This window comes from Taudactylus pleione, unplaced genomic scaffold (genome assembly GCF_031769625.1).
Source record: "Taudactylus pleione unplaced genomic scaffold, aTauple2 ptg001027l, whole genome shotgun sequence".
Classification (NCBI taxonomy): domain Eukaryota; kingdom Metazoa; phylum Chordata; class Amphibia; order Anura; family Myobatrachidae; genus Taudactylus; species Taudactylus pleione.
Window position 1 is genome coordinate 1,902,453 of NW_028285428.1, and position 13,794 is coordinate 1,916,246.

Genomic DNA, 13,794 nt, shown 5'->3' on the forward strand with positions numbered 1-13,794 from the left:
ATAGTCTTCCTTTCTTTCAGTTTTGGTTAATAGGGATGGAGCATGCATAGCCTTTACGTTGATTTTATGCAGCCATGAACAGTAAAAGCAGTGCCAAAGAGGTGGCATACAGATGTTTCCTCTTACATCCTTGCAGATCGTGGTACAAACGTGCGCACACATCGCGCTGTGTGATTACCCGCAGCAGCATATGCTATAGTGCGCACTGTGATCGCACCATTCAATCCTATGGAGTCGCGTGCGTGTATCCACTCGTGGGTGCACACTTCGCGCCATGCATGGCGCGATTTGATGCATACGCAGCAAATATGCAAGAGGACATATCTGAATGGTTAATTACTGAATGCTCTATTTCTCCTTAAGTCCCTCAATATTGCCAAATACCATAGTCACCTAGAAGCAGTTTCACATTTTACATTAACGTGTATCATAGACTGTGCATTACTAAGTTAAATAAATAATAGCTAAGGCAGAGTTTCCCAAACTCTGCCGTTACAGTCCGGAATGTAAGGATATCCCTGATTGAGCACAGGCGACCTAATTAGTACCTCAGTCAATTTGATTTAACTATCTGGACTGAAGTATGGATATCTTTAAAACCTGGAATGTAATGGTGTAGTTTGGGAGCTAGAGTGTTTAGATTTAATGAAATATATCCAATATGGTCTCATTCACTCCAGTGCAGCCAGTTGTCGGTATAGAAGAGAGGTGGGTCTCACACAGAGAGACTGACAAGCTTGGTACCACATGGACAGATGTCAAATCCCATCACAACATTGTCCTAGATATGTGGGTAGGACCTTTAGGTGACTGCAGCTGGGGTGTTGCTGAGATGTACTTTCAGGAGTTGGATCCCGATGACCAGTAGCTATGGGTCAAAAACAGTATCAAAGTCCAAAGAAAGGCGTTCCATACATGGATAATCATAGAGGATTGCAACCAGGTAGCCAGGGGATAATGCAAAGCCAGGAAACGTAGCTAGGGGTATCACAGCCAGAATCGTCGTTCAACAAGCCAAGGTCACAAGTTCAGGAAATCAATCAGGAGTAGCTAGGTTAAAGATTAGACCACAATAATCAGGCACTGGTATTATTGGCATCCTGCCTTAAATGCCCACAGCCTGCAAGAGATTGGTTGCGGCCAGGGACTGGGCGTAGAGCCGGTACAATGCAGGAAGTTCAAGACTAACAAACCATCTTTTGAACGATTAAACTGTAGTGCACAAGATTGTAGGATCAAGTCCTATGGAGCGCATCAGCAATTATTCTTGCATGATCAGGACAGTTGGGAGGTAAAATTTAACTTTTAAACACAGTTGAAGTCAGGTATTCTACCTTAACAATGTATTCAGATCGATGTATTCTAAACGCCATGTATTCTATTTGAGAATATCAGTTTTGGAGTTTAGCAGCTGTGATAAGCCAACCTTTGTGAACTTTAACCTTCAAGGAAGCCTTGTATTCTTCCTCTGCTACAGAAAATACTGAAAGGTGTGAACGAGTCCTTTTGCGCTAAAGTTGTGGCTCAATTAGATTACTCATAGGCCAGAACAGTGTACTTGCTCCACAGACTTGGGCAAATACCTTGCTGAGTAATGATAGACAGTTGTACCAGACGCTCTGTGCATCTGGGCCCTTTATCTGAATCTGCACCGGCTTGGTCTCTTCCTGCTGTTCTTGCGTGGCGTCTGTCCTAAATTTTGGAATGCGTTGCCCAATTGAACTCTGCAGCCCTTGGGACCATGCCACGGTGTATGAAGTACCTATGCTGCATGCTTTTGATCTGGACCAATAACCTGCTCCCATCTCCTGACTCTTGCCATTTTGTTCTTTGTAAATACCCTCTGCCCAACTCCATGTGTACTCACGTGAGGGATGTTCATCCTAGCCCTTGGCCAGCTGTACTCATGAAAGCAAGTGACTTAGGTTATGTGCATTTTATTGAACTTGCCCTTAACATGTGTAGACCTGAAGTGCTGCTCTATAGGTTTCTACATGGCTGTATTATAATCTGGCCCTAGATGATCACCCTCTCAAACTAAAAACAAGCTAAGGACCCTCAAGCTATCAAGAGGAGCCTTGGCAACATTGATGCTTTATCTCAGACACATGGTTTCCTTCCCAGTCCAGGATGGGTGTTTTGAGAACCTCAACCCAACATTATCTCGGCAGGACTGGGGTACACCTGTCCAAGTATGTATATTCTTAAATTGCCTCTACAAGAAGTGGTGCAGAACATCTTGTTTTTGAGAAGAGACCAAATTAAGGTTTGAAATGTCTTCATTGGTGGTGGTTTACGTTCAAGGGCTTACTGGTATCTGCATATCTGATGTCATCAACTTATGATGGTGGACAGTGTCAACTAATCTTTGGGAGAGATCACCAGAACGTGGCTTTATGGTACTCATTAGCATTCTTCTGGTAGAGTATTATTCATGACCATAGAACTTTATCCCGTGGTATAAGGTATGGGCACTATATCCTTGACCCTGTAGGAATGATTTTACTGGTGATCCTTCCCTTTTAAATATTGTACACTAACTGCTGTTGCCGTTCCCTTCCCACAACAATGTCATTTTGTTATTCCTTGGGGCTGATGGTTGTTATGGAATTACTCTAGGTAAAAGGGGACGAGGACAATTGGTCAAACGGTCATCTTTTAAAAAAAACAAATAATGCCCGATACCACCTCATGCTGACTGGTCCACTTTAGGAGCTTGCAAATGTCATAAAAACAAATGAGGAAATCACATATCTCTCATCTGTTTGTACTTTCAGAAATGCAGAAAGGGTTACTAATGTATATGCTGGAGACGTAATATGAACACACATCAATGCTCCTTTTATTATATCCATCCTGGGCCACCGGAGAAAGGCTCATTTATTCACAAAGAATCTACTGATCCGTCAACATTGTACTGACATTTCTAAGTAAATCTTTTTCAGATATCCTCTGTGACATTAACCTGCTTCAGTGCTAGTCACTGTTACAGCCCCAGAGACAGGAAAGCAAACAAATACACAAAAAACCCAAACATAATGAAAAGGAACATCAAACATATGAAAGTACAAAGAAACACAAACATAAAAAAGTAGAAATCTGTCCCTATAAAATCTTCTTAGAAAGTGGTTTCATCATAAATCTTTATTTAAAATAACAAACATTTCATTCCAGGCTTTACAGAGGACATTTAACCATTTGTGTTAATCCTTGTCTCAGTGGAGCTGTGAGTCTAATTTCACATACATATGAAGGTAAATCTACATGTATGTTTTTGGACTTTTAAAAAGTCCACGCAAACAAAGTAAGAACATTACCTTAGTTCAAATAGTACAAATAGTTCAATAGTAGTTCCATAATCACTAATCTACGTACTACAACAATGGATCCTGACCTGAGGATTATGGGTCTACCAACTGGTCCACATGAGTTTCTTCATAAAAAATAATAAACGAATATACAAACAAGTGATTCTAGCCAATCTCATATATAAAATTCATTGGTCTGTTTGTTTGTCTGTCTGTCTGGTTATGCATTCGGATACTCCTGCACCGATTAAGATGAAACCAATAAGAGGTGGTCCAGTTGGATCCTGGCCAGGTGTTATGGAGTTAGGGTCCCAACTGGACCTCCCGTTGGTGTACGCTGGACAGACCTTTGACCCGGGCAGCCTGTTTTGGGCCTTCTACTGGATGGATTTGGACTAAAACTTCACAGAGTGGTAACATGGGCCCAGATAACATACTAGGGGGTTGAGGTCCTCATCAGACCTCCCATTGGTGTACGCTAGGTAGAACTTCACCCCGGAAATGCTGGGCAGAACTTTGACCCAGGGAGCTTGTTCTGGGCCTTTCACTGGATGGATTTGGATGAAAACTTCACAGAGTTGTGGCAGTTGGTCTAAGATGCCTAATGAAGTAGTTTGGGTCCCAGTCGGACCTCGCAGCAGTGTGCGCCAGGCAGAACTTTGTCCGTTATGGGCCTTCCACTGGATGGATTTGGACGAAAAGTTCACAGATTGGTAACATTGGATCCCAGAAGACATACTAGGGGCTTGAGGTCCCAGTTGGACCTCCCATTGGTGTATGCTGGGCAGAACTTTGCACCGGGAAGCCTGTTCTGGTCTTCCACAGGATAGATTTGGATGAAAACTTCACAGAGAGGTGGCAATTGGTCTGGCATGCCTAATGGAGTGCTTGGGGTCCTGGTCGGACCTCACGGCAGCTGACACGGGAGAGTGCGACAAGAACTTTGACCCAGGGAGCCTGTTCTGGACTTTCCAATGGATGGATTTGGACGACGTCACATAATGAAACTTAATAACTCAAAGATTTAAACCCAGACAACGCCGTGTACTACAGCTAGTAGATAATAATACATTGCTAATTAATAAGTAAGCCAAGCTCCAGATTAAAGGATCTGTTTTATAGGCAAAAGAAGGGGGCTAGAGTTGCCTGGAGCCCCATCCCCTAGTCAGCAGATCAAGTAATGACTACAATAGCAGTAGTATATATGATTTTACTAGAGCTGTGGCCACAAAATGCAGTATAAGGGAAAGAACAGAGCTGCTGCGCATGCCCAGTTGCTGTACCATCCTACCAAGTGTGCTGTGTGTAGATTTGAGCGCTCAATCAGCGCACCAAAACATAAAGACCAGAGATCAGCTACCAACAAGAAGAGATAGGCTTCTTACCATGAGGTAGAAGAATGTGTGCTAAAAAGCACAGTTCTGTTTCCCACTGGCTATGTTATGTATGGATATTTATTATGGGATGTTTAATCTTTTTCTCACCACTTATGTTATGTATATGAGATAAATATGTTTGGTACAGAAAGTTCATGTGTTAGTCTATGCTACAGACCAGTGTTTTCCAAACATGGTCTTCAGGAACCCCTAACCAGGGGCGTATCTATAATAGGTGCAGGGGCCCCTGGGTCCAGGAGGGGCCCACACCCTGCACCCATTTATTAAATACTTACCTCTCCAGAGTCCCGTGTTGGCTACCATCCCTCTACAAATCGCCTGGAAATGGCCGCAGCGGCCATTTTCCTGGCATTTTGCGCAGGCACAGTGAGGAGATCACCAGGAAAATGGCTGCCATGCCATTTTCCTAGTGACTTGCGCATGCGCAGTAGACTCCGGCATAGCACTAGAGTCTACTCTAGTGCCCGAAGTCTGTTGCGCTAAGTGCGCTGCTGGCAGCTGGGCCGAGAGAAGCGGACCACGGGCGGAGACGGCACACGGGCCTCCTCCCATCTTAATACGCCCCTGCCCCTAACAGTGCATGTTTTAGAGATCCCCTAAGTATCACAATTGAAATAATTAGCACCACCTGTGGAACTTTTAAAATGTGTCACCCAGTAATAATATACTCCAACTAGGAGATATGGAAAATATGCACTGTTAAGGGTCCCTGAGGACTGAGTTTGGGAAACACTGCTATAAACCATCTATTGTATTAATTATTATTATTATTATTAATACTATATTACATACACGATAGGTATGTATAAGGAGACCAATGTCTACATATATGTTCAGGGCCGGTGCTAGGTTGTAGTGCCGCTCCCCAAGACTCCATTGCCAATATATATATAAAGAAAAAAACATTCAACATATATAAACAACCTCTATTCAGTGAAGTATATTTTTTTGGAAAATAGCCTATTAAATATTGCCATTCAGACTGTCAATGTTCTGTTTTTGGAGTGTTTCCTCTTCAGTAATAATTTGCGGGCTAATTAAAAATATACTGGAACAGATGAATTTTAATACATTTTGAAAACATCTACTTGGAATCCATAAATAGCTGCAAATCCCATGTACCCAGCCGCTTTGAAGATTCTGTACACAGTTTAATAAACAAAAGAAACTTGTACCTTCCCCTCCGGCACTGTTATATTAGCTGCTGGTGAGGACTCAGTAGTTGATGTGGATGGAAACATATGGAAGCTGGCATCCCTCGGCGACCGAACTATTTCATTCTGCCGGTAAAGTCTGTGGTGACGCAGCTTTGACACCCATGCATCAAAAGTATCCTGAGATTTCACCTACAGACAGGAAAGCAAGCGTTCAGTAACCTCATTATCCCAAATGGGTTGTCCAGCTGCCAGCAAAACATTGTTGACACCAGCTGCCACTCTAACTGCAGATGCTGGGGGAGTAATGCTGCATACACACGGTACGATTAAACAGGACGATATGAATGATAATGATATCGTTCATATCGTCCTGTTTCTGGCCCCCTCAAACGAGCAAACGATGGTCGATGCGTGGGAACGAATGGTCGATATAGATATTGACCATCGCCCGTGCATGTAGACCAACATGTTCGATATCGACCATGTTAGCCTGTTTACTATAAGGACCCGCGATTGTTGATCGCGGATCGTTATAGTAGTTGGTGGGTTGCTGCATGTACTGGATGTTCGATCCAGCACATGCAGGAAAATCAGACAACGATTGTCTGATCGTTGTCTGACCGTTAAGCTCCGTATACACGGAGCGACTTAAGTAACAAATATAACTGGTGCAATCTTACAGCAAAAATATTATTTACAGTAACATCAAAGTCCAGTGACCATTAATATATTGCATGTAAATAAAAAATGCCACGTTTGGCTCATACACACCTTAAGATGATATATATTCTCCTCAGTATCCAGGTCTATCCTGCGCGCCTTCTTCTTGATGGACATAACGGACAAACCAACATCAATACTCCCATGGACTTTACCTTTCTGAGTCTGAAATAGTCATAGAAACAAAGAATGGTACAAGCTGTTCAAAGTGACCGTCGTTTATGTTCCACAGGTTGGAGAATGAGAATTGTGGATATAAACACAAGGTTAATTAACTAAATAACAAAGAGCCCAAATATATTACAGATGTGTCCTCATGCACTGTGTCCTGACACATAGGCTCTTTCGGCGGGCCGGGTCCCGAGGCCGCGCCGAACGTCTTTTTGGTTGAAAATGCGCTTCTTGTTTGCATTAATAAAACAGCTGGGAGCAACAAAGCGACATTGTTAGATTACACTGATCCATTTGATTTGCGACATTTATCTGTGTGCGGCTGCATTTGAATCTGTATATGAAGGGCCACGGCTTTTTCTCACGCCAAGTTCCCTTGTGCTTTTTCTGCGACTTTGTACATGTTTAAAACTCTTTCCTGTGCGGTTAAGGTCATAGCCCGGCATCTGTAGCACACAGTGAGTGGTGATTCACTGCGTCTGCGGTGCCAATAAGACGCCAAATTTAAAGAAAGATACGGCATGGCCCAGTCACACCAGGCGCCTCTCGCTCTATGGTGTATGTACGCTAGGAGGAGGAGGACACATCTGTATGCAAAAACAAATAGATACTTTCCGCTTTCTAACTTAGGGCCCGATTCAAAGATGTATGCTAAAATGCAATCGCAGCTGCAATCCCATACGCAGCCACTGTGCAAACATACGCTAATGCTGTAGCCACCTGGAAAAGTATTGAGACGCCCTCCGGCAGCTTCGTATATCCAAACATGTGAGTACAAACACACAACGGTGGTCGCAGATCCTTCCATAATCCACCATCTGAGTAATCCTATGGTCGCCCAGAACGGCTGCAGGTACTGAGACACTGATGCCAAGTTTTCTGTGTATGGGATTGCAGTAGAATGCTGAGATATGCCCCAAAAATGGGAGTGACACACCTGCGTTTTGTTACTCCTCCCCGTAACTGCCCCGAAATGATCCCTGAATGTCAATCACTTTGCAAAGAAATTCTCACTGTCAGCGGTACCGCTAAGGAATCTTGGAGAGTGCGCAGTACGATCGTGACGCATACACAGTCAGACAATAAACGATCAACTGTGCAAAAATCAGGCCCTTAGTTAGATGACTTAAACACTCAGGGCCTGATTCAGCAAGGATCGCAAGTGCAAAAAGGCATGCACCCAGCCGATTGTTGCGTTCTGCACATGTGTATGCATCACAGTGTGCAAAACAGCCACTGCGATCGGGACTGCAATTGCAATGACTACGCAGACCCATTGCAGAGTGATTGACAGGAGTGCTGTTTGGGGGTGGTGACAGGGGGGGGGTAGTCGGCGAAAAGCAGGCGTGCCAGTGCGTTTCAATGCCGTTACAGGGGTGTGCATAAATTATCCACTGCAATGGTATACGCAGCCTGAGCTGTAGATACCACCAGGAAGTTTAGCAGTTTGTGAGTGAGGTCTGACTGCCTTAATTGTGCGTGAGGCTCCGATGGTACACGATGGTACCGATGTTTTCGCAGACTTACAAGGTATTACAGATGTGAGTAAAGGGAAGTGGGCGTCTTTATGTTGTGCTGCAGTGGCATTGCGATCGCTGTCATTTGCATAATTTTGCAGCGGGACTGCCTACGGGCTTGCTGCTGCAATCGCATCAGCATTTCTTGCTGAATCAGGCCCTCACTCTCTTTGCTACTGCAGTAAAATAAAAATTGCATATTGCACCCACAAGTTTGAGTTAATTACTGTACGCACCATATAATAATACAAAAATTTAGCTAGCTAACTATATATATATATATAAATAATTTTTTTTTTAAAAAACCTAAATCTCCCGCTAATTGTAATCCTGACTCCAAGCTAGATGTATATAAATATATAACTATTCTTAGCATACTCCAGTGCCTAAGACTGACACAAAGAGAGCGGCAGTGCGCGGTAAAATGCACATGAAAGGGATGCGCGAGGTCAGCAGAACATTATCAGGTTTTCCCTTTCAGCCCCAACATGTTATGACGTCACCAGAACTGTGTAGGAAGCCTGATTTTCAATGTATTATTATAAACTTCACAATCATCATCATCATCCACTGGCACACTGAATAAATATTGGGTGGGCCTATTGAGCATACAGACCCTTCAAAGTTAATCTATTTGGTGACATTTATTCCTGCTGGATCCATCTGAAATGTGTACTAATGGTGAGCACATTGGGCCTGACAGTTGGATTTCCTGCACGAAGGACTGCGCTGATGCAATTGTGCGCTGTTAGCGATGGATGGAGAGGTGCAGATGCCTGGCGAACTCTGTCTACCGATGGAGAACAGTATTTGTTCTGAGCACGCAATGCAGCTGAATTGTGTCACTCTGAGTAAGCCCCATAATACCCGCACTTTGGGCCATTGTTGGCTTCCATGATCTAGAATATACTGCTAGAAAAAAAAGTCAATCAGATGTTTTTATATTTATCATTTCTATGTGAAACATTTCAATCTATTTTCAAGGTTCTTTCTAAATACATTTTCAATAAAATGACCAGCACCCATGTTTCTATCCCATCTCCATACTGTGGAAATGTTCAGTAGCTATTACAGGACTTAGTAAATAGCAGACTCATAAAATGAGCATGCTAAATTACAGAAACCCTTCAAGAATACTTACATCAATAGGTGATTTGGAATACTTCAATATACCATTTTCTAAGACGAAAAATCTCTGTAAATAAAAAAAATAACTCTGTAAATAGGCTTCATGGAAAAAATATAGTAAAACCAAACAAGAGCAATATATTTATATATATATATATATATATATATATATATATATTCCAGCTCTCATCTTAACTTGTTGCTACATACTCCTTCCTCCCTGCCTACCCCATCTGTTTCACCCCTGTTTGTCTCCCCCTTAGTATGTAAGCTCCTATGAGCAGGGCCCTCTACCCTCTTGTGCTTCTCCTTACTATACCTTCATCTACTTCTTACTCTCTACCAGGGCACCTAACACTTGATTTCTTTGCATTGTTGCTTATCTGGGTGTTATGGTCGTGAATGTACCAATGTACATTATCCATGTCCTGTAATGTATTGTACTGTACTGTAAGTCACTGTAAATCAATCTATTTGTTTATGTACTTTGTAAGGCGCTGCGGAACACTTGTGGCGCCATATAAATAAACGATAATAATAATAATATATATATATACATATATATACATATATATATAGAGAGAGAGAGAGAGAGACTGCTTTTTTTGAGCCCACCTGTGGCCGGAGACCCGGCCCATGTCTTCAAGATGGCAGCAACGGCACTGAGGGACCTGTACAAATGTAATATAATGTATTGGTTTCGCCACAAGCCCTGGACTAGCTCCAGCAGCTGCAGCAATGCAGGGGAGCCACTGCAGCCGGGACTTAGTCCTGGGATGCAGGGCTGTGTGCCGACTGCTGGAGACCAGGAGTGTAGCAACCATCACCCCAGCACTACAGGGCACCAGGGAGCCATAGCACCCAGGACAAATAGCCCATGCTACAGGGCGTTGAGTGCCACATGCTGGGGGACCAGGAAAGCCAGCTCCCAGCACGTAGAGGGGGGAGGCAGTTTAACCACAGCCTAGAACAAGTCCGGCGGGATGCAGTGTAAAATGTAGAACTACAGAGTCCCAGGCTGCAGGGCTGGGTTAGAAAAGCAGAGTGGAAAGGAAATTGGATTCCCCCTGAGACGTCAGTGGTGTATTACATGGTGAAGTGCATGGTAGAATTGCAGTCTCTAAGGGGAACGGTGCAGAATGACCTAAAAGCTGCGCAGGCGAAACAGAAACTCTGGTATGACAGCAGCACGAAGGAGCGCACATTTGAGGTGGGCCAAAAGGACCTGGTGCTGAGCCCCGTGCAGCAGAGCAGGCTACAGGCTGCCTGTGAAAGTCCCTACATGATATCACTGCACATCAGAGATGTCAATTATGTATTGGCAGAAGGGGAGGGGAGCGAAAGAGGCAGACTGTGTACAACATCAACTTGCTCAAACCTTGTTATGACAGGGGAACTTGTGTGTTAGCTATGTGTCGCTTACCTGAAAATGATTAGAAACCTGACCCCATAGACCAGCTAGTAACAAGCTACAGCCGTATCAGTTACATAATGCAGGGATGTCAAGGAAAACACAATGCGTTACTCATCATGCAGAGCATGGTAACGCTGATGGGTTCTCCCGACAATGAGAAGACATGGTAGCAGGGGGCGCAGGAGAAAATGTGATAGGTGAATCACTATCTCTCCTGTGTCCATCTTCAGAGGGAGACGTCGCTATAATTCGCAGTATCTGATCACAAAACACGGGATGGTGCAAACTGCAGGTTGTGTCAATGTATATTCTGTGTGGAAAATATGCTATTTTTCAAATTGTGGAGCAGATGTACTATTGTAAATAAAATAAACTTACAACTACAGGTAAGAGTACTATATACTTTTCAACGGCTATTACTATACCTAAAATCTTATACCGCAGTATAAAGTCCCAAATCTCAATATCCCCAGGGTTTTAACTATGTTGCAACATTGACGGTGCACATCGAGTTTATTAATTAGTACTGTATCTGCCAAATCCAGCTGGTTAATTGGCTGATATATAGGTTGTAATGGTTATGAATTGAGCAGATTAGTCTATGAGAGTCTAGCTATATTCATTTATTCTGCAAAGTCTGTGGTTAGGTGAATAAGGTTGCTGGAACCTGCTTTATAGCATCCTGGTTATAGTGTGAGACTGTCCTCCACAAAGGGCTTGCTATAAAATATTACACTTCTCTTCTGTATAATTGCTGGGACAGCTAAACTGACTCCACTGCACCAATAGCACTGAGGCCTTGTACTTCTATACACATGGAGTATAGCACTGAGGCCTTGTACTTCTATACACATGGAGTATAGCACTGAGGCCTTGTACTTCTATACACATGGAGTATAGCACTGAGGCCGTACTTCTATACACATGGAGTATAGCACTGAGGCCTTGTACTTCTATACACATGGAGTATAGCACTGAGGCCTTGTACTTCTATACACATGGAGTATAGCACTGAGGCCTTGTACTTCTATACACATGGAGTATAGCACTGAGGCCTTGTACTTCTATACACATGGAGTATAGCACTGAGGCCGTACTTCTATACACATGGAGTATAGCACTGAGGCCTTGTACTTCTATACACATGGAGTATAGCACTGAGGCCTTGTACTTCTATACACATGGAGTATAGCACTGAGGCCGTACTTCTATACACATGGAGTATAGCACTGAGGCCTTGTACTTCTATACACATGGAGTATAGCACTGAGGCCTTGTACTTCTATACACATGGAGTATAGCACTGAGGCCTTGTACTTCTATACACATGGAGTATAGCACTGAGGCCTTGTACTTCTATACACATGGAGTATAGCACTGAGGCCTTGTACTTCTATACACATGGAGTATAGCACTGAGGCCGTACTTCTATACACATGGAGTATAGCACTGAGGCATTGTACTTCTATACACATGGAGTATAGCACTGAGGCCTTGTACTTCTATACACACAGAGTATAGCACTGAGGCCTTGTACTTCTATACACATGGAGTATAGCACTGAGGCCGTACTTCTATACACACTGAGTATAGCACTGAGGCCTTGTACTTCTATACACATGGAGTATAGCACTGAGGCCTTGTACTTCTATACACATGGAGTATAGCACTGAGGCCATACTTCTATACACACGGAGTATAGCACTGAGGCATCGTACTTCTATACACACTGAGTATAGCGCTGAGGCCTTGTACCTCTATACACACTGAGTATAGCGCTGAGGCATCGTACCTCTATACACACTGAGTATAGCGCTGAGGCATCCTACCTCTATACACACTGAGTATAGCGCTGAGGCATCCTACCTCTATACACACTGAGTATAGCGCTGAGGCATCGTACTTCTATACACATGGAGTATAGCACTGAGGCCGTACTTCTATACACACTGAGTATAGCGCTGAGGCATCGTACCACTATACACACGGAGTATAACGCTGAGGCATCGTACCTCTATACACACGGAGTATAGCGCTGAGGCATTGTACCTCTATACACATGGAGTATAGCGCTGAGGCATCATACTTCTATACACACGGAGTATAGCGCTGAGGCATCGTACTTCTATACACACTGAGTATAGCGCTGAGGCATCGTACCACTATACACACGGAGTAGCTGGTACCCGCATTATGTCCAGGTTGGGTACTTGGATCTGCATACTGTATCTTCTGTCTCTGTCTATTTATTATCACCCTTTCATGACTCAGAGCTGCCTGTGGAGGTGACTGGTTCTGCACTGTCCCTGTAATTGCTCTCTCTATAGATTGTGACTGGATTGAATGTGACAGGTGCTGGGTAACGTGGTGACTACACCCTGATGCCCCATATACCTGCCCCCCTCACAGGCTCACAGTATCTTCCCCCAGCCCTGCTCTCTGTCAGGTTCCTCCTCTGAGCGCAGTCTCTCAGGTCCTCCTCTGGCTCTACCCAGCTTAGGGGAACCGCACCTCCAGGCCCTGCCTCCTCCACTGTGAGCCACGGAGGGGGACTGGCCCAAATATGTCTGTATCAGTCCCTTCCGCCCACAATCTGCCCCCTCACAGCCCAGCTCAGCTCTCTATGGCCGTTATCTCCGCTCAGCCCCGCCCTGACCAACTAACATTTCCTCCAGCTGTCACATGTCTGACCACCTGACACTGCTCATGTGACCTGCTGCTGACCTCCTGAGCAGCTGCAGAGGTGCGCCTGTTTGTTGACATAGCGCTATGCATAGTGTAGAACGTAATACCTCACATAGGGCCGTATTCAATTTGAAGCAAAAAGCCGTCTTTGCGTGTTTTTGGCTAAAACTTTTCGCCAATGACACAATTTTTGCTTGTTTGGGTTTTACTACGTATTCAATATGGAAGTTTTCGCCTATGAATGGGAGGCAGAGAACAGTGCAGAGTTGGGGTTTTGGGGTGCAAAGTTAAGGGAAC

The 13,794-nt window shown here is 44.0% G+C and overlaps 1 protein-coding gene across 1 annotated transcript in view; it reads right to left on the minus strand.

Moving 5' to 3' along the window:
• Nucleotides 1–13,794, minus strand: part of OSBPL6 (oxysterol binding protein like 6) — a 295,064-nt gene that overhangs the window by 102,501 nt on the left and 178,769 nt on the right. The window contains exons 5-7 of the mRNA XM_088461219.1: nucleotides 9,412–9,465; nucleotides 6,634–6,747; nucleotides 5,881–6,051 (exon numbers count right to left, since the gene is read on the minus strand). Coding sequence (XP_088317345.1) covers nucleotides 5,881–6,051; nucleotides 6,634–6,747; nucleotides 9,412–9,465 — 339 coding nt within the window. The remainder of the gene's footprint in view (nucleotides 1–5,880; nucleotides 6,052–6,633; nucleotides 6,748–9,411; nucleotides 9,466–13,794) is intronic.